Source organism: Dermochelys coriacea, chromosome 2 (genome assembly GCF_009764565.3).
Source record: "Dermochelys coriacea isolate rDerCor1 chromosome 2, rDerCor1.pri.v4, whole genome shotgun sequence".
Taxonomy (NCBI): domain Eukaryota; kingdom Metazoa; phylum Chordata; order Testudines; family Dermochelyidae; genus Dermochelys; species Dermochelys coriacea.
In genome coordinates, this window is record NC_050069.1 from 188,479,480 (window position 1) to 188,501,540 (window position 22,061).

General features: G+C 38.6%; 1 protein-coding gene across 9 annotated transcripts in view; it reads right to left on the bottom strand.

Moving 5' to 3' along the window:
• Window positions 1-22,061, bottom strand: part of TRAK1 (trafficking kinesin protein 1) — a 125,943-nt gene that overhangs the window by 43,807 nt on the left and 60,075 nt on the right. For 5 of the 9 annotated variants that reach the window (XM_038391045.2, XM_038391044.2, XM_038391039.2 and 2 more), the window contains 2 exons: window positions 7,940-8,016; window positions 3,672-3,788 (listed from right to left, as the gene is read on the bottom strand). In XM_038391045.2, the coding sequence (XP_038246973.1) occupies window positions 3,672-3,788; window positions 7,940-7,990 (168 nt within the window). In that variant the 5' untranslated portion in view covers window positions 7,991-8,016. Of the gene's footprint in view, window positions 1-3,671; window positions 3,789-7,939; window positions 8,017-11,381; window positions 11,475-20,723; window positions 20,989-22,061 lie in introns of those variants that run through there. The other 4 variants (XM_043508868.1, XM_043508869.1, XM_043508870.1 and 1 more) reach the window with 4 other exon arrangements.

The following is a 22,061-nucleotide window of genomic DNA, read 5'->3' on the forward strand; positions in this document are numbered from 1 at the left end:
CGTTTTTTTCTCCCTAATTGCCAGCTCTGCAGAATCAATCTAAAATCCAAAACCCATTTTATAAATCCTCACTCAGGTGAGAGGTCCACTAACCATGAGCAACAGTTTGCAGGATGAAGCCCATTATTTCTCCTACACTATAGGACTATAAATATTTATTAACATGAAAACTTCAATTCAAAATGAAGACAACCAATAACATCACATATTTTATTCATTAACTAGATAGAGATCATCTTATCTTTCATGTTACCTTCTGCTCTAGTGGATTAAAAGTCTTTTATTTCAGCATTTTCCCCCTTCTGACTGTAACAGAGGAAATGAAAACTAGCTCTGATGAAAAACAGCCTGGAAAGGCTTTAAAATGAGTATGGTGGGCTCAACCCACCAAACACTGAGCTTTAGCAAACATCAGACACTAACTCAGGTGCGATATCTAGCAATTAACATGAAGATTACAAAGCTCTACTGTTTAAGAGTGACCAAAAACTGCTGGTTCCTGGGCTGACAGTCTCTGCGGAGGATGAACTAGCTAGGACTGCATTAACTGCTGCAGGAGCACACAATGACTAGAAAAGGGAAGTAGTTTAGGGTTAAATAAAGTAAATAGAATAACCCAGAATAACTAGGAAGAGCAAAAACCCAACAATCTCCTTCCACTCTAACCTAGACTGACAGTTCACTTTACTCTGGCTCTTAGATCAGATTTCAAAGCAGACAGTATTAGGTTGTACATGCTAATGTCATATTTCAGAAAAAGGACAGAAATTTTGATCTTGGAGCTGCAGCATCCTTAACTTTTAAATACTGCAACACAGCACTGGGTGGGCAGGTTTTACTTGGGAAGCTACACTCATTTGTGCTACCTAAAGGTTGAACAGTTATTTCTGCAGTCAAAGCAATTTATAATCAAGAGAATTTTCCCAATACAACATTGAAGACTTTAGTAAAATACTTCCAAAACAGCAGGTACCCGGTGACTAAAGTGCACCAACATACAGTACAGCATTTGCTTCAGTGCACTCACCTTTTGTTCTCTAGTGCCAAACAGTAGGTCTGAGTCTCAGTTTTCATAATTTAGTACTACTGGAAAGAGTTGTACAGGGTAGAAATTAGTAGCAATTAGATAAGACTGGGGAGGGAAGGGCTCTGTCCTCTTGACAGAAGGAAAAATGAAATTCAAACTGTTTTGAAGTGATCACACAAAAGCAGCTTGTTGCAGATGAAGGAGACATTGGTATTTAAGAAGGGCAAAGTAAGAGACAATATAAAGAGAAAAACTGGTCTGAAATGTGGTTTAAAGTCACTCTTTTCATCAGAACATGATCAGAGTCTGTTCCTCACAATGATATTTAGGTTTGAAAATACAAAATCTAGATGTTAATGTGAAGGTAACATATGTGTATCAAATGAAGAGTCATGGAATAAACTTATACATGACAGTGTGGCATAAAGACTTTATTACCATGAATATGGAATGGCTGCACTACTCATGAGTAAAGCAGCCATGGCTGAGTTACACAGGTCATCCCATACAAGTGACAATAAAATCTATACATCATGCTCCACCATCAGGTATGTTGCATGTGTCACATGCTGCACTATTTTAGGAATTTTCTTTTAAACTCTCTAAAACATTATAGGGACTATATATTGTATCCCTCTGGCTGCAAAGTCAGTTGCCTTAGTTATCATGACTACCAACTGAACAGGACTCAGAAGAAATCTCAAAACCCACTAAAACTAACCACTGATTTTCTACACACAAGTGTTATGACTTTAACCCCTAATATCATGTGCTAACAGCGAGTTGTTAGTTGCACTGGGAAGCTGGCAATTTCCTAGTTGAATCATGACATTCTTTGTTTAAGAAAGCTGTTAATAACACAGCCAAACTGGCAATGCTGCCAAAGTAGTAATGCTGCGTGAGTAATTAATTTGTCACCTGCCTTGGAATTTCTCCCATAGAGATCACCTCCATATATTGGGTGTATTTCCATCCATCATGCACTGTGACTGCCTCACCCACAACTTGCTCATTATACCATTGCTCAGATTTACCCTAACATCACGAATCCCAGAGAAGCTTCCATAAACCACCATTTTCTAAAAAAAAACAAAAAAAACAAAACCTGTTTTCAACCCTTCCCACCAACTGTGGAATTTCTCAACCTTTCTTAATCTTCCCCCAAAAAGTGAACCCTCAAGAGGCCCAGGATGGGCAGGATTCAGCTTAAGGTCACCAAGTGTTTCTAGGAGCGATCCAGCACTCACTTTTAGCTCTTCAAGGCAGCAAGCTAACAGACGTTTCATTGTGACGTTTTTAGTTAACCTGGCTCTCTGCTCAGGGAGATACAATAAATAATCCTGAAGATAATTTTCAGAACTTTCATCGTTTCTCAAATACATTTATAGTACCCCATATGTAGCACATACAATATACATTATGGTGTTCTATGATGTTTTTATATATTTTTTTAAATCAGTACCTGCACCATGTCATCCTATACACAGATACACAATATGTATACAAAAAACCTACCACATTACTATTGTTATCCAAAATTGTAATATACACACCCACACATATCACAAAAACCTTCATGCACAGATATACACCACCAGATTCTTCCATATTTTACTGAAAAATAGCAAAACCACTGCACCATAAGCCAGAAGGTTTTAACAAATCTAGATGGGAGATACTAAGTCACAGACCATTAGTTCTGTTTAATATCTATTTCTTTAAACCAACAAGTCACTTTGCTGCTTTCTGAAGCAGACCATATGCTGAAGCAGCATCATTCATCTTGTCATAGAACCCACACAGTAATTTACCCTGAGCCACCCAAGCACCTGATGGATATGAAGCTGGGTATGTTAAAGAGGCATGATATCGGAGCTGTACAGAAAGTACAATGCACATGATTTCAGTGATCATGGATCACTAAAATCTCACTTTATATGAATACTTCTCAAATAGAGTGGCATGATGTTCATGCTCATCTGCAGTAGGGGAGCATGTTCAGCATTTATGTGGTTTTATTTAAAAACCAAAACTGAAGTCAGCTTGAATACAGAAAACAAGTTGGGGGTGGGGGAATGAAAAATAATCTCTTACAGGTGGGAAAGGAGAGAAACAAACCAAGAAGTGAGAATCACTGAGCTATGTGGGGAGAAGAAACAAAAGGGAAAAAGCTGAAGGTTGTGGAAAGACAAGTGCAAGCAATGAACCCAGGTAAAAAGGTAGCTAGAGAGAGAGAGAGAGAGAGATTAGAAAAAGAGGGGGGAGGAAATGTAGGGAAAGGAGGGGAATATGGTCAAAATGGGGTTTGAGGAAAGCGTGGGGGGAGGAGGAGATGAAGCAAAATAAAATAGGGACAAATATGTTTAAGAAAAGAATTCAGCCTGAGGTGGAGCAAAATCTAATAGCCCATAGTTTTCTTAAAATTTCCCTTTCTTTGAGCTCTGTAGGCCAAATGATTTCATCAATCATATTTGTAGAATGAACTTTGTATAATATCCTACAAGAATCGCTATCGCTCAGATTGGCATCCTATACACAAAAGTCATCAGAACGTTAACTACACACAAGCTAAAGCTAGAAGGAAAAGTTTTTCTGGACCCGCAGCATCATTGTGTGTCGAGACAGTACAAGTGTATGACCTTACCTCTTCCCTGATATGCTCTACTTGTTCTTCAAGGAATTCATTTCTCTCGGTTAGTGATTTATTCTTCTTTAACAACGACTGGCCAATTCGAGCAGCTAATTCTAAATCCCGCTCTTTCTGTAAAAGGGAAAGAAAAGAACATTGATTTCCAATGCTTTTGTTCACTTAGAAAATAACTGGTTCTCCCATGTCAAAAAAGGTTAAATCTGTGCTAGACAAAAGGGAAGAATGAATATTCTTCAGAAACAAAGAAACCAACAATTTTTGCTCATTTTCTTGTCCTATTCCTGCTTAGACTACACCTACATAATCCAGAAAAGTTGACATGTTCAGTTAATGAACCATACAAATGAAAGCATAACCTTGCTGTCTAATGTAAAAATGTTAATTGAAGGAAATCTAATTCCAGCTCTTTTATTCTATTTGAAAAATTACTGTCAGTAACCACTCAATTTTCTCTTTGCACTTTTTGTAGAGCTTGGAGGGAGCTTACAGATTATATTTTAAGAGCTCCAAAAGCAAAGCAAAGCACAGATATAAGCAGACAGAATACACTTGGATATGCTAATGTGCTTCTCAGTTGCTCCACTTGAAAACAAATTCCAGTAAGTGTAAAATTTATGCAGCAGCTGTAAATGTGCATTATACTATCTTTTGATAGCTTCAGAAAGAGAGGTGACTATGTTAAAGTCAGTAGGCCAAACTATAGCTTTAAGTCACTGCCTCCTGCACTCAGACAGGGACACAGGTGGAATACTTAGAGGGAGTTGATTCCACCAACATGCCTGTGGGAGCTCTGAAGGAACTCCTGGAGATGTGGAGATGAAAGAGCTCAGATGTAGCAGCCATACCACCTTTTGAAAGGCTGCAATGTGCATTAACATCTCCCTGGATTGGGCCAGCTCTGTTAGCATGCCCTTCCCTACCCCTCCCCAGGGCTGGCTAGCCCATCAGTCACACAAGTCTAAAGACATCCTGCTTCCTCCATCCAAGTGCCCAAGGTAACAGGAAGAGGTTCTCTCTGCCCTCTCCGCCCTCACTCATGCACAGGACCAGCCCTACCCTGTGTGGACAGTAAACCATGCTAAATATACTACAGATTGGGGACCTGATCCTGCTTAATGCACATGCCTAACATTAAACACAAGTGGTCCCAATTGATGTAAAACACATACCCGAGTATTACCAGGACAAAGGCATTAGACACTGAGCCTTTTGGACAGGGCAATGAATTTAGGGTCTCTCAACTTGGCAGCACTTATATGATTTTGAATTAGCAAGATGCATTTTTACTGTGTTATATTTGCAAAAGTCTACGTGCATTAATGGTGCAAATTTCCTGGTATATCCTTCTCTCCTCTTGCTCAGTTCCTTCCTCTGAGAACTAATCTTATCCCTTTCAGTTTATTTGCTAAAAGTAGCTATTATGTGCTTGTTTATTTTGGCTGACAATTAGTGCACTCATTATTACTAAAATTTATTGACTGTAATATGGATGATAAAGAAAGTCTATCAAAAGAAGCTAGTGATTCATTGTCAGTGACATGGGTTCACAATAATTTCATCTATTTCAAGTGCCTCCATGCAATAGAAGAGTAGAAAAGTAGATAGCAACTACCAGTACCGATATAATTCTTAAATAATTTAAGATAGTTTGCAGATCTGGTAGTGCTGTCTCTAAGCGATTTCCAGTATGTCAAGCTCACTCTACTTTTGCATTAGAAACCAAAGACCCTATCCAGCCAAAATTATGCATGGACTTCCAGACCATGAAAGTTCCAGAAGGCCATACAAAATATGCTAATGGTGTGTAATAGGCCAACATATCCAGCTAGCCCACTGCACAAGGTCAAAATGAAAAAGAAAAATATTTGCAGCAGATAGTACTCAGAGAGGAAGGAAGGCCCAGTGTATCCCCTGCCAAGCCTGAACATCTACATTGCCATTAAACAGCCCCTTAAGCCTAAGCCACCTGGCATGAGCCAGCCATGGGTTTTTAATAGCAATGTGCACATACCCTGTGGATCTCAATTTGGGACTATGGGGATAATAGCACTTCCCTACCTCACAGGAGTGAGGATAAATACATTAAAGATTGTGAAGTGCTCAGATACTGTGACTTGTCAGATCGAATTTGAGGGGTCCCTCCTTACTATCACCATGGGGGGAGAGGAGTGTACGCCCACACATGTGCGTATAAGAAAAAGAAATTTAACAAGAAAATTTGGCTCAATGAGCCTCATATATTCTCTCACTGTGCAACATTAGTGAATTTAGCAAGAGATAGACCATTGTCAGGTCACATGACCTCTTTCACAACCAGACAGGGAAGAAAGAACTCCCTCTGCTTTAGACTGTGGTTCAGTGCATCCCAGGGGCTAGACTGCTACAGCTCTATAGAAATCAAGCTCAAGGAGGAGACAGGCTTGGGCAAATGCAAAATGTCCAGCTCTGCCACTACTAGAAGGGGTGATGGAAGGAACTACCACCTCAGAACAGCCAACCGGCACACAAATGATTTTGTGTTGGCTACAGCCCTATGTAAATAAACAACCACCATATGCCTCAGGGGCTATGAGAGAATTTAAGAAATTTTCATATTCAAAGAAAACCACGGGATATTTGTAAGTTTCCAGATGGATATAATACCTGCTTACAAAACCATGCAAATGAATCTAAGCAAATGAATAAGCAAAAGGAGCATGACCTGAATGCAGAATACAAAAGTAATTAGAACAGTTATCAATGGCGTGCTACAGATATATTCATTCTAAGTGAAGTATCTGGGGTTTATCACGAATAGTACCACAGGAAACTGTTTTTAAAGATTTCAGTTGAAAGCATAACCAAAGGCCTCAATTCTACAACCAAGATACACTAATCCAGGCCCTTGTGCTCATGCTAATCCCTTTGCAGCTTCGTGGTCAAAGAATGCATCAGTTCAGGTACTTCGGGTTAGCACGGCATGAAATGGGTCTGCTGTACTAAGAGAGCTTTGTAGTGCGAAACAAACGCAGCACTACCACAATATGAAGCAGACCAAAATACAAAGGTTTAAGTTCTAAACCAGGGATCGGCAACCTTTGGCATGCAGCCCGCCAGGGAAAGCCCTCTGGCAGGCTGGGCCAGTTTGTTTACCTGCTGCATCTGCAGGTTCGGCCGATCGCGGCTCCCACTGGCCACGGTTTACCACTCCTGGCCAATGGGGGCTGCAGGAAGCGGTGGCCAGCACATCCCTCGGCCTGTGCCACTTCCCGCAGCCCCATTGGCCTGGGACAGCGAACCACGGCCAGTGGGAACCGCGATTGGCCGAACTTATGGACGCGGCAAGTAAACAAACCGGCCTGGCCTGCTGGGGGCTTACCCTGACGGGCCACGTGCCAAAGGTTGCCGATCTCTGTTCTAAACTGTCAAGAACAAAGGCCGCATTGTTAGTCTTCATCTGAATAATGCCTTGCAAACAATTTCAAAAAAATATTTGCTTACATTTACTTTAAAAATATAGAGTTTGTTTTGATCAATTAATATTAAGTTATTAGGCTATTTAGTGAGTACAAAAATTTTATCCTGTAGGTCATTTTTTTCTCTCTGCTATTACTTGAAATGTTTAGCCTCAATCACAATAAATTAATGGCCAGATATTACAGTGGCTTTATAAATATAAAGACTCCAGAATGCAAGAAAGAAAAACTTGGAGACAGGGCAGAGAAAAGTACATGGGAGAGAGAGAGGGAGATGTTTATCAATCAATTGGTAACTATATATTTTCCTGAAGATTATAATCACGGAGATATATCAATAATAAATATTATATATAATATAAATAATAAATAGACTTGCAAGCTTTATGTGCTTTTTTTTTTTAAACGAACCATTTATGATACTGTGCATATTTGGAAAACAAAACAAAAATACACCCCTTCTCACTTCCCCTCCTCCCACCCCATAACATCATAATTTCATGTAAACCTTAACTTTTTTCATTCGGCGTCGTATGTCACTTTTTGTATTCTGGCAATAGTGAGATAAATCTGCTTTAGCTGTATATGAACATGTGTGGTGAATTTGTACAAATTATGTAAACAAACTAAGCACCTTTTATTAATAAAGTTATGCCCTTTACCAATGAGTTGTAGTGTATGTGCATTTAGAATATTTGTTTCACTATGACCGAAAACAAATGGGGCAATTTCTATCAACACAGATTCTTTCATAATCTATATTATGTCTTTGTCATAAAGTGAACATCTGTGTAAAAGAATACTTGCCTCTTCTAGAAGTCGTGTAACAGCATCTATGTCATTGTATGTTTTAGTCATCTGGCCCACTCTTTCAGCACATAAAACTGTTGGAAAACAAAACATGTAAAGTCATTTTATCTGCCACTCAAACTAAACAAAATTAAGAATTACTTGCAAAAAATAAGAATCTTAAACTTTAATCCTAAAATTAATCTAAAATTATATCTGTTTACTGAATTATTTTAAGTTTTGGGAAAACATTAAGTACTATGAAAACAATGAACTTAACAAGAAAAAAAATTAATCTTTAGTGTTTCATATTGAACTGAGAAGATTGGCATTTCTGTTTTGTAGCAGGCATTTGCTTTGTCAATTTTTTTTTTCAGATCCTGTATGTACTGTAATCGTAGGAATTGTAAAGGCCTTATGATAAATCTGAAGTGTTTTTAAAGTCCATACATATTAAACTGTTCAACACTGAAACAAATTCAGAGCCTCAAACCTGGAATTTTCTGTGTAAAACAGTAAAATTTACTTTTGATTCAATGCAAATTGAAAAACATTTTTTTAAAGGGGGAAGATGGAGTCACGACAAAACTTTCTTAATGGTTTGAGACATTTATAGAGAATCAATGAACAAGTACTTTAAACTCAATACAAAAACATTTTAAGTAAAAACTAACAAAAAAATGCAGAAACAAAGGCTCATTGTGTCACCTCTACATTGAGCCATGACTTACTCCATTAGTCCCTACTAGAATAGAACCAACGGGACAGCTCACAGAAGATACTGCTCTGTGTGAGTTTGGCAAAACTGGGCTCTATCATACAAGACTGCATAGTGCATATAAAATATATACACAATTCTGATTCTGAATGACCTAAATATAATAGCCCTCGTAATGTATCTGGTAACTAAAGCATGTCACAAAGACTGTAGTATTACTAGCTAAAGCAATGCATAACTGAATGAATGTGACACACTTAAATAAAACCAGTGTTATTATCCTGCTGAATAATTTGGGAAAATTTTTGTCTGACTGCATGACTTTCTTGAAGGAGACATAGTGACCTTGGCTGAGTCTCAGAGATATTGAGATTTCTAAACAGAACACAAATAAATTTGAAAAAATAAGATCAGTAGCTCCTGTTTTACTTGTATGCATCCTTCTTTTCCCTCCACCATTGTTTTTATGGCTTAAACATTCCAATCTGGGATTGGAAAAAAGGGACTCTTAATATACAGTTATATTAGTTGATTACATTGATTTCTGCAGAGGAGACTGCTGTAAGGCAACTTTCGTCCGAAGTGGATTTATCTTTGACAGTTTCAATTACGGCTGATGCACAGTTTGGGTGATGATGTTCTAAGGTGATTAATTCAGTAAAAAGAAATCAAGTCCAAATTACTTAAAAATAATTGAATGCTGTGTGGTTAAACCTGACGCCACAGATTAAATGGCATACAACTGACAACAACTGATACACACCAATGAATAAAAATAGTAGCTGATTAGATATCCTGTTGCCTTACCAACCCAGAATGTCAAAGCATTTTAGGACCAAATCCTGTAAATATTTATGTACATGCTCAACTTTTAGCCTTGCAAGAAATCCCAGTGAATTCCATAGGACTGCCTGCAGAAAGACTGCAGAATCAGGGATTTTAGTTTACACTACTCCAACCTAATTAAAAAGTTAGCAAGTGCTAACTAAAAGCTTGTAGCCAGAAATTTACACCCCCAAAAACTGATTAGATAAGAGAATAAAAATGAAATACAGAATGAATATATGCTATAGTGTAAACATAAATGTGCTGCATTTACAAAGTACATGTTCGCAGAAACTGTTTTCTGCCAAGAAATATTTTAACTTGCGAAAATCAGGAGCATAGAGGAAGCAGGAAATTGGGGTAATAATTGCACAGAGAATCTTTTCATGAAAACATAACAGAAAGAAGAGAGATTTGCATTAACTACGTAACTTTAAAATGTCCATTCATAAAGAAGTTTACTGTGACCATAAAAACAAAGTTTCCAACACAATAATACATAAATCAACACCTAAAATGCCTACTGTAAATACTGACACAGACCAACATTTTATTATCCCAAACAACTGTTCACTACAGTTTCCTTGGCTATAACTTTCCCTCAGCAATGTTGGTAAATTAATGTTTGAGATTGCCATTAGCAAACCCTAACACTGCCACCGTTTGTGACTAAGGCAACATGACACCACCCTAGTGACCGCAAAACTATAATCATCTTGATAAAATCCAAACAAGTAGATAACAGTGTGGTGTTCCCATGGGCTGAGCAAAGTCATTTAACTGTGAGAAAGGTTAATAAGGGCTGGTACGTGCAGTTGCTAACTCAACTATTTCTTCAGAATTTGCTACGCAACCTTTATCAGCATATTCTGCTATTAAGAAGCAATGTCAAGATTATCAAAGTCACACAATGCATGACTGAAACAGTCTTTTGCACACACAAATCAAAATCTATCATTTTCAATAAATGCTTTCACATGCAGAGGGGGTATGAGCTTAACACCCAAATAGACATGAGATAGTCAAAGTCCAACCTTCCCTTTGAATTTATACATATATAATTTTATATATGTATATATTTACATATATATAACTTTGACAGCAGGCAATATGTTCCAGAAGCTACCACAATGGTCTTATAAAGAACATAGAATGTAAAAAAAAGAAAAAAAAAAGAAAAAGAAAAAAAAAATAAACTTGATCACCAATGTCTTTATGGCCTCATTAAATATGAGCAACCACTAAAATTTAGATGAAGTCTCTGCTACATCACTCTGACAGTTTTAGTGCAATTTGAGTTCTCTTAATAGCCAGTCTAAATGAAAATTCAGGGCCGAGACTCCAGTCAAAGACCCAACCTTCAAGGCCGCAGCATTACCCTTTCAGTTAAGCCCCTTCCAAAACCTCACACCCAGATAAACCACCACAGAGGATAAACCAAAGCCTTTAGAGAAATATTGACTAAAACAATAGATTTAACAAGGCTTATTGCTCTGGACAGGAAAGTTGACTTTGTATATAACAGCAACGTATCAAATGTACTGATACGCTTCAATGGAGTGGAGACTACAGTCACAAAAGCTAAAAAAATTGGTATCAACATAGAGGGGAGGAACATTAGAGGATTAATATAAAACTGACTGCTTCAACAAGAGAAAAAGACCAAAGCCATGAATCAAATACAAACAGAAGTCTGATGGGAACAGAAAGATATTTTGATTACAAAAACTTCTCCTGACTTTATGCTTTAGCCAATGAGATATGTAAATTAAAAGTATATTGCCCTAATGGATATGGTTTCTGGTGTGTACTAATTCCTGGTGAACACTAGCCTTCTAACACTATTGTAACCACATGAAAAGGGCAAATGAAGGACAGTGCACTGTAGTATAAAACTCACACTGCACAATTACTGACCTCCTCTTCCACACTGGCAAATCAGCAGTATTTTTGTTCAGCATGATAGGAAGGGGGTGATGTCTGTGCGTACACAATCATAATATCCAAGTCAAATGCACTTCAGACCTCTCAATTCACATCTAGAGGAATATCAGGCAATAAAATGGTCACGCAAGTGAGGAAAAAGAAATCACAGGATTCCAAGAACAAAAACAATTATGTACAAAATTTTGGCAGTTGCTTAGAAAACTGCTTTGGAAGCTAGTGAGAACCATTTAATACAAGATTATTATGTGTCACAAAAAATGTAAATACATGAAGATCGCAGACATTCTCTTATCAATTTTCAACTCAGATTCATGATAATCATTGGGGCTGTGTTTTAGTTTTGGGGATTTTACATGCATATAATGAAATGTACATTTAGTAATTGCAACAGAGACCATGAATTCCTGTCATGCACAGGCTCTGAAACAAACCAAAAACTTCATATTCTCCCACATTTTATACCAACTTAAAAGAAGATGTGGCTGTATGGGTCAATGTTTCTTTCAGGGGGGTTAAAAGACTAATAAATGGTAAAGTCCCCAAGAGACCAGGTTTTGGACATGCAACAACTCAGAAGGAAGGAGCAATGCCCAGTAAAGACATGGCTCAAATCTTAAATTAGGGTGTGGTACCTGAGGAATTTGCATTCTCAAGCATGTAAGAAGATGTGTTCTTTACTCTTTATATCAAAATCTCCATCTAGTACACCATCTGATGGGACTTGAAAAATTTACCAGATATCTAATAGTTTGAGGGAGATTTTAAAAGAAAGGAGAGAGGGAAGAATAAAGGGCTGCTGAGGAAGCCAACCTGCTCTTTCCTCAATCTTCACCTTCCCAATTCCAGTTGCTGGGAAATGGAAGGGGACTAAGATTATGCCCATGGTAAACTGACTTGGTACCTTTTGTCTTGAATTAGACTGTGAGCACTTTGGGACAGGTAGCAGCATGCCATCTGACATGGTTTGCACAGAGTCTAACATAATGAGGCTCCACTTCCATTTGGGGCTTTTAGGCACAGCCCCAATACAATTATTCTTATTAATTATTAACAATAATAGAGTGCTGTTGATCTCTGAACCTCTGGAGGCTGGGTGTCTGGTAAATTTGAAGCTACCTCTCCTTCTAGTTGCTGGAAAAGAGAAGAAACTTTCTGTCTCTTGTTCTCTCTCACACCCTCCCTCCTCTGATTTCTGGGAGGTAAGATGGTCTATGTTATTCTATTCCTCTTCTTGCCTCTGTTTTTGAGAGATCCTCCCTCACGAATAGCTCCAAAGCCATTTTCCGCTGCTGCTCAGAGCTTCTCAAAACAGCAGAAGCCTGAAGGTGATTCCTGACCATTATAAAAGCTACACACGGTATTTGCATAGCAACAGTCAAACTGACCAGTTGCGTTCAGTTACACTCTGCTACTGCTTGGCAGATAAGCAGCAACAGAGGTACTGGAATAAACTCAGAAGCACAACAGTGCATTGGTTTGCATTCATTTCACTTTTTTAAAGGTTATTTTTTCAAACTGAAGGGTAGAAACACTTTTTAAAATTGAAGCTTAAATTCTACAGTAGTAGACAGCCCACTGCCCATTCTCATGAGGGAGTGGATGTGGGATTTTTCAAGCCCTGCCATGTATATCCTTTGCAACGCCATCTCAATGATCCTATCTGTGGAATTCACTATCATCCCCCATTTTGATCCAAAACAGCCATTAAATGCTTTCAACAAGCCTTTAAACACTGCAAGACATTACTTTTCCCGTCGCTTTTAAAGAAGAAGGAAAATGGTGAGGCTGGTTGGCCTGGGGTGGATGCTTAAATTCTGTGGTTGTCAGGGCATGTTTTCAGGGGTATGACTGAATGAGTATTTACTTGTATAACTGCATATTTTCAAAGATTGTCATGGGTGCACGGAGCTTTGGATGCACATGTGTGTTCTGTTACAAGTCAAAATAAACAGAATATATGCACCTATTAAGTCCTATAGCCTCACTTCTCTCATTTCCTGCAAATACTTTTCTGCTTCCTTTCCCTCAACATCCTAATTCACCACCGTTTTTTATTACAAAGTCCTTAGGTTAAGGAATTGTCTTCTTCAGTGTTTGTATAGTATCATGCCTAGTGACAATGTTCAATATATACAACTTAAATCTACAACACAACAAAACAATCTTAATGTTGGACAAAAACACTCCCCATCCCTGAAATGATGCAAGCCAATCATTTGTTGTTTAGAAAAACACTATTATTATTATTATTATTAAATATTTGTATTGTGGTAGTCCTTAGAGACATCCATTAGTGTTCAGGGTTCCAGGCACCATGCACCCACATAACAAAGAGAGTAACTGCCTCAAAATGCTTAGAATCAAAGTACAAGACAAGAGGTAATAGATGGATATAACAGTGGGGGAGATCACCACGTGGCAGTGAAAAAACTATTAGTGTAATAAAACTGTGGTCACAGCACATCAACTGCCTACCCATTGTTAAGTCACCGTCAGCAAGTAGATACAGAAGCTATTTTTTCCCACTAATTTACAAATTCTATAAGCAATACCACCAACACACAGGTCAAAATACAACAAAATAATAATCACATTCTATGCTTGCTGACAGTCTAATTGTGCACTTTACAATGCAATTTTATACGAAGGAGCAATTATTTCTTCCTCTGAAATTTGTAGAAGTTTTAATTTTTCCACCTAAGATGTGGTTTAAAGGGAGTTTAAGATAAGGAGGATACATAGGAGGACAAAAGGTGGCTCTGCTTCTACTGCCTTCTCTGTGTTTGGCATTCAGGCCTTGTTTACACTACCGGGGTAAGTCAACCTAAGTTACACTGCTCCAACTAGGTGAATAACATAGCTGGGGTCGACATAGCTTAGGTCGACTTACTGCGGTGTCTTCACTGCACCGTGTCGATGGGAGATGGTCTCCGGTCAACTTACCTTACTCTTATCAGGGAGCTGGAGTCTACCGGGGAGCGCGCTGCCGTCAATTTAGCAGGTCTTCACTTGACCTCCTAAATCGACACCCACTGCATCAATTGCAGCAGCGTTGATATCCACAATAGTGAAGACAAGCCCCCAGTTTCCAATTGCTCAGGTCTTCAGAACTAGAGTGGAATCCTGTTTATGGAAACTAATTTGGGAAACCTCTAATTTGGACAGTTACATCCCAGCTCCTTAAAACAATGAAACTTCTCAAATCAGACCTGCACAAGAACAGCAAGTTCTGCAAGGCATTTTAATACCAAACAGGTCAGTCAGATGTTTGGTTTTCCAACCCCATTGATTCCCTCCCAGCCACTTATTTTGCTATTTTTGCCTCCCTTTCTAGAATCATTCCCACATCTCTCCTCCCTTCCTCTCCGTACAAGATTGTACTAACTTTTTCACACTACAGATCAGCTTCCTTCCATGTCTCTTCCAGAAATTTCTCCTCCTTCTCACCCATCACCGACACAGGTTTCTGCTCTGCTCTCCACCTATCTCTTAAACCCATATCCATGCCTGCTACTACTCTCCCTTGATCCACTTGCTGTCTCACTCTCGCTCCTCTACATCTTTTATTTTCTTCTGGACTCTTCCCCATCACTAGCATGCCCTAGCCTCCCCTCATCCACAAAAAACAATTGTGTTCCCTTGATGCCACTTGTCTCTCCAGCTACTGCTCCTATCTCCCTTCACCACTAACCTTACTGAATACACCCTTTACAACCAACCATTCTCATATTCTTCTCCTCTAGCTCCATTCTGGACCTGCTCCACTATACTGAAACTGCTCTACCAGGTTTTTCCCCGGATAAATCCTGGTACTCCATACTCATCTTTCTCAAACTATGTCTTGTTTGACACTGACAATCATACATTTCTCTCTGAAATCTTGTCCACCCTTGGTTCCTGATTCCATCGATTCAGGTTTATTCTCCTGCGTTTGTGATCACTCCTTCAGTGAATCCTCTTCCTCCCATGCCTCACAATCCATGGGGGTCTTAAGGTCTTGACCCTTTCCTATTCTCCAATCACATCTTCCCTCTGGACCATCTCAGCTGCTCCTGGATGATGACACTCAAGTTACCTGTCCACTTATGACCTATCTCTCATCCTGGATACCCCTCACAATTCTCCCTATTCTCAGTTACTTTGATACCACCACAATGTTCCCTGTCACTCAGACTGGCCAACCTGGGATTCATCACCACCTGACTCTCTCTTACCCTCAACATCAAAGTTATGTCAATTGTTCTTTGATAACATCTGAAATCTATTCTTTTCCTTACACCCAAACAGCCAAAACTCTTGTCCAAGGCCTCATCACCTGGGTTTTGACTATCCTAGACTCCTCCTCTCCACCCTTCCTACAGGCCAACCATCCACCTCAGGTCCAGACAAAATGCAGTTGCTAAGATCTTCTTTTTTGCCCACCATTCCGGCCACATCACGTCCATATGAATCCCTTCTACTTGCTAAACCATTTCACTTCATTAAGTGCAGGCTTCTTGTCCTCACTATCAAGGCCCTTCACAATTCCACCCCTCCTTCCTATTTATTCACTCTAGACCCTTTCTGCATTGTCCACAACCTGCTGCTGCCTCTGCTCCCCCAGTGCCTCCAGCCTTATCATTAGTTGGTCATGTATGAGCCATATCAGATGGGAAGAAGAACTTACTCAGGCACATGTGAATGATAACTGGGAATAATTTAAGAACACCTTACTATAATGCCTAAAAAGCTACAATCCCACAACTGAGGAAGGAGGCTGTGCTGGTTAAAAACCTGGTTTAGAGGGGAAGTGAAGGCAGCTGTAAAAAAACCCAACAATTATGTCTATAGGGGGAAAAAAAAAAAGGAAGAAAGGGGAAGTTGATAGTAATGAATATAAGGAGCTGAAAGCTAAAAAGGATAAGCAGGACATTCCAGGTAATTACAGGCACATCAGCCTGTCATTGAACCCAGGCAAGATAATGGAGAGGCTGATAAGGGACCTGATCCATAATAAACTAAAGGAGGATAATGTAATTAATCCAATCAGTATGGATTTATGGAAGATGGATGTGGTTTTTTTGATGTGTTTTAAAGGGAGTTTACAACCACAGTTCACCCATAGAGTGTTCCAACAACTTGGTTCCATGGAGGCTCCAATAGTAAGGTCTCAAATACAGCAAACTAATGATGTTATATTAGTCATTCTAAAACACGCAAAAGGGTTTGGGAAACAATTAGAGCATGGGAGGGGGGCACAAAAGTGTGAGATGGTAGCCATTTTGTAGAGTTCTCCCTAAGGCAGGGTATGCACTGGAAGAGTTTTCCTCTACTACACTGAGAGAAGTTTTTATTTTTTTTTAAAATGAGATTATAAGTTTGGTTGATAAAAGTAACAGTGTTGATATAATATACTTGTACTTCCGTAAGGCATTTGACTTGGTGCCACATGACATTCTGAATAAAATACTACAATGATATAAAATTAACATGGCACACACTAAATAGATTAAAACCTGGCTAATAGGTCTCAAAATGTAACTGTAATCAGAGAATTGCCATTGAGGGGGTATGTTTCCTTTAGAGTCCTGGAGGTACTGGTTCTTAGCTCTATACTATTTAATATTTTTATCAATGGCCTGGAAGAAAAAAAATCACTGATAAAATGTTCAAATGACACAAAAATTGGAGAAGTGGTAAAAAATGAATAGGACAGTTCACTGATTCAGAGCAACCTGGATCTCTTGGTAAACTGGGCACAAACAAACAAATATATATTTTAATATGCTAAATGTAAACATATAGATCTAGGACCAAGGAATGTGGGCCATACTTACAGGATGCCGGACTCTATTCTGGGAAGGAGTGACTCTGAAAAAAGTTTGGAGACTTTGGTGAATAATTAGCTGAACACGAGCTCCCAGTGTGATGCTGTGGCCAAAAGAATTAATGCAATCCCGGGAAGCATAAATAGGGAAATCTTGAGTCTGAGTAGAGAGGTTATTTTACCTCTGTATTTGAAACTAGAGAAACTGCTGCTGGAATACTGTGTCCAGTTCTGGGGCCCACATTTCAGGAAGGATGTTGATAGATTGGAGAGGGTTCAGATAAGAGCCATGAAAATGATTAAAGGATTTAAAAACATGCCTTCTAGCGATAGGCTCAAAGAGCCGAATCTATTTTGTTTAACAAAAAGAAAGAGTTAAAGGGTGACTTGATCAGTCTAAGTACCTACAAGGGGAATATTTAATAATGGGCTCTTCAGTCTGGCAGAGAGAGGTATAACATGAGCTGCAAGTCGAAGCTAGACAAATTCAGACTGGAAATAAGGCATACATTTTAAAAGCAAGGGTAATTAAGCACTGGAACAATTTACCAAGGGTTGTGGTGGATTCTCCATCACTGACCATTTTTAAATCAGGATTGGATGATTTCCTAAAAGATCTGTTCTAGGAATTAATTTGGGAAAGTTCTATGGCCTGTGTTGTACAGGAGGTCAGAGTACATGACAGTGGTCCTCTTCTGGCTTTGCAACTTATGAATCTTCTCACAGAACTACATACCTCCTTATACACTGACCCTTATGCATGGATTGCTCTCTGGGAAGTGACCTAAATCTGCAAACCTCCAAATTTCTTCAAAAAACCTATCCCCGCTTCAATACCTATAATAAATTAACCAAAAACAATGACCTGAGTGGCATTTATTTTACCTACATATATCTTTGAAAAGATTTAAAATTGCAAATGTATATAAATTTGATTGTATTCCTCCCCCAATTATGTCAATTCTCTTCTTAGATTGTCAGCTCTTTGGGGCAGTGACTGCAGCCACATATGATTTTCTGTGCCTGAGTATTTGAGGATCCAACCTGAGACTCCTTAATGGGGCCTGGGTTTTCAGCATATGAGTGTTCCATTTTTGAAAGTCAGGTCCCTTTACAGGGTATCAACATGGGCCCAACAACATCACTGTCTCCAAAATCACTAGTCATTTTTTAAAACCTTGGCTTGAGTCATGATATGGATTTGTTCAGCATTTATCACAGTGGCCCTGCTACATGCCATGATCCTGACTCAGGCCTCTGGATGCGATTGTTACATAAATAATATATACTGCAGTAATAATAATAGGCTCTCACTGGCACTCCCAAACAGATAACAATCTTTATCTGCAGCTAAATGACATGGAAAAGGTTTTGAAATTGTCTCCTATCTTTGAAAATAAGTTTGATCCAGTCTGCCAGACCATTGAATAGCATAAGGTGAGGGGCTTACAGATCAGTAAAAAGAGGGACCAGCCTTCAGAAGTTCATTTTCTATCAATAAAAGCTGGAACAGTCACTATAAGCCATGTTCATTACATAAAATTCCACTGTAGTCAGCCCACAGAAAAGTACTAAAATATTCTCAACCCTTTCCCACTTCCTGAACAATGAACATATGTTATTCTACAAATAACATGGTGATGATTATCACTGTAATGTGTCTACATCTAGCTGAAGGTTTTTAGGGTGTACATAATTAATTGCTCCCAGTACATAAAACAAGACATATCCAACATATAAAACTGGCGCCAAGTTTTAGTCCTTATTAATTATACCATAAACTGGAATGAGGGCAATTCATCACAACATCTAAAAATTGCTGTATAAACCACATCAGTCACTACACCAAAATTACCTATACAGTCAAACAGAAGCATTCGGCATGTCATTCTCAATCAGATGGGCAATGGAGCTCTAAAAACCCTTCGCTCAGACACCTCTCTCTCTAACTCACTGCCCTTAACATGCTGAAGGAAATTTGGAGCACATAGCAAACACTCTATGAACGGTTCCCATAGACATAGGCTGTTATCCATCAGATTCCCTTTTCTGCCAGCTTACTAGCAAGAAAGAATTGGATATTTCTCCTTCTTGCTGTAGAATTTTGTGCTTGTGTTCTCATCTGCCTCCTCTCTAACAAACTACATAGGTACTTTCTGTTCTTTTAAAGCTTCCTTTTTTGTGCATGTTTTCTTACACAAACAACCTTTTGTCCACAAGTTTAAGGAACATCATAGCCTTTTCTCGCAACCTCAGATAACAAATGGGGTGGGTTGTTTTTCAAGTGGTGGATAAAGAGAGGTGGTACTGCATCATAAGAGGCCTATACTTGATTCAAAAAACAAAAAAATCACATGAAACATACAACAAATGGAAGTCTCATGCAACAGGAGCATTACCATGTTTGCCCTTAAAATATTTCAAGAGAAACTTTTTTTTTTTAAAAAAACTTCTTTTAAACAAGAAAGTTTGACAAAATGGTCTTGCTTTATCCCCCACCCTAGAGGCCATCACGGTTAATATTCTTCTGGCCACAAAATACTCTCTTCATACTCAATCGACTCTTATTCTTAATCTCTGTTGTTCTCCCCTGCAGTCTCTGGATGGCAGCATGACAGGATAGTGTTCTTTGGACTGCAAGCATTCATCTATAAAGCTGCTGCTTCAGAGGGAATGTTGTAGCATGTAAGATGACACCACAGATATGTTTTGCTCAGTGTATCAAAGTACAGTACAGGAGGCAGTGCTTAACTGGCTGGAGGGATCACTTGAGTGACAAAAACTCTCCCTGTCTACCTCCTGTCTCCCATCCCCAGGCAAAATATGCTGTCTCCCCAGCAGTCAGGAGACCAAGACTGAAAATCCAATAACAGCACTTACACAATAATCAGCACTCCCTCTCCAAACTACCAGCATGCCTTCTTGATTGTCTGGCATTACAATGCTCATTCCATCACAAATAACTTTTTAAAATCTTAAGATCACACAATCTTGAGATATGAACACACTACATTTTAGTTTACATACTTAAGATTCCATAATTAAGTCTGAAGTTTGCATTTGTTCTAAAACTGACCCACCGTAAGTAACCATAAAACAAACACACAACCTCTTCCCCCACCCCCACCCCCCCGAAACACACACACATACACCTGCCATAGGGAAGGGGCCAGGAAAGCAAAAATATTTAACCTACAAGTAGTTGAAAAATTATTTGAAAAGAAGAATTTCCAAAAAGTCATTTTTATTACTAAAAGCTAATTACTACTTGATCTAGACAAACTACATTTGTATTTTTTTTTTTATAATTGTTGAATATATTTAATTTATAGTGCAGTTTCTCCACAACCTTCACTCACAGGAACCAACCAACCAACCAACCAACCACAATCTGTTTCTAGATGCGATTTAAAACCTTGAAAAAAAAATCTAAACTCACTTTAAATTAACTATTTCATATCCTATTTTATTAGCATAAAAAGTTTTAGATTGAACATAAAAAGTACCTTCTTCCAAGATTTCAAGGTTTTCATTGTGAAACCTCTGTGGGTTCCTGTGTTCATTTTCACAGGCACATTCAAAGCTTTCCTCTTCATTTACGGATTCATTTACTGACATTGCTAAAATCATCCCAAGGCAGAAACTGTCCTATACCTTAGTACCCTGGGAGATGGCAAGCCATCTCCTTTCAGGCTACATTTGTGAAAAGACTCAAGTAAAGTCCCCATGGAAGAGGTACCATCTTCATCAGTTAACATACTTCAACTAAAACTACTAGCTGATTACTTGTGTATGTCGTCATTAGTACAACACCTTTGAAAAAATACAGAGAAGAGCTGGGATGTGTGTGTGTGAACCATCTAATAATTACTAAAAATATTATATTGTTCATCATACCAGACTCGAAAGTTGTTACATTTAATAGCTCTATTTGCACATTTCACATAAACAATAGTTAGTGTGCTGAAATCTCTTTTTAAGAATCAGTTCATTTGACAAATTTCTATCCCCCTATTCAAAGTGAATGGTAGCTTCCTAAAAGTATCATAGCAACAAGGAAGTACAAACTGATACTTACACTGCTACACCTCTTTGAGGGTGGGGACTTTACTAAGTTAAGTCACCTTTGTAAATTATTGCCTAATGCCACTAGTAACAGGTTTCACAGGGCTATTGAATGTATAGATCTTGGAAACTTGCTGTTACTGTATATTATATCAAATGGGTTTTTTTTGCCATAAATCTGACTGCAATATTAGCCTTAGGGTCAAAAACAGGGTCAAGAATTCAGCTTTTCATTGATCTCAGAGCAATAAAAAAAACTTTCAAAAAGCAAAAAACCAAACACCACTCCCCAAACCCCCACCGCCATACTACCCTTTAACCAAGCTTTTAACTTGCATGCCATATTAATCCTGCAGTGCATATTTTCTACTGTCACTCTAACTGTGTATTCTACAACTTGTCTGGGAAACTGAAATATTGCAATATCAGAAATGCATGTGTGGCATCACAGCGTATTTTCAAGGACAGGGTCGGTGTAATGAATGAACTAAAATCATACAAGTTCTCAGTTCCAACGATAAACAGGAGTATGCAGGAGTGGACAGATCTGAATATTTGTGTTTGCAAAACTTTTTATTAAGCACAGAGTCTGTATACAGGTTAACTTACTTCTCCAGTCTTTCACAAATTGTATTTAATGCTCTCAACTGATTCAGGAACATGGGTACCAACCTCAGGGCAGGCTGTTACAAACCAGCGCACAAACTCTAAGTTGGTTAAAAGAAAAGGAGTACTTGTGGCATCTTAGAGGTATGAAAAGAAGAATTTCCAAAAAGTCA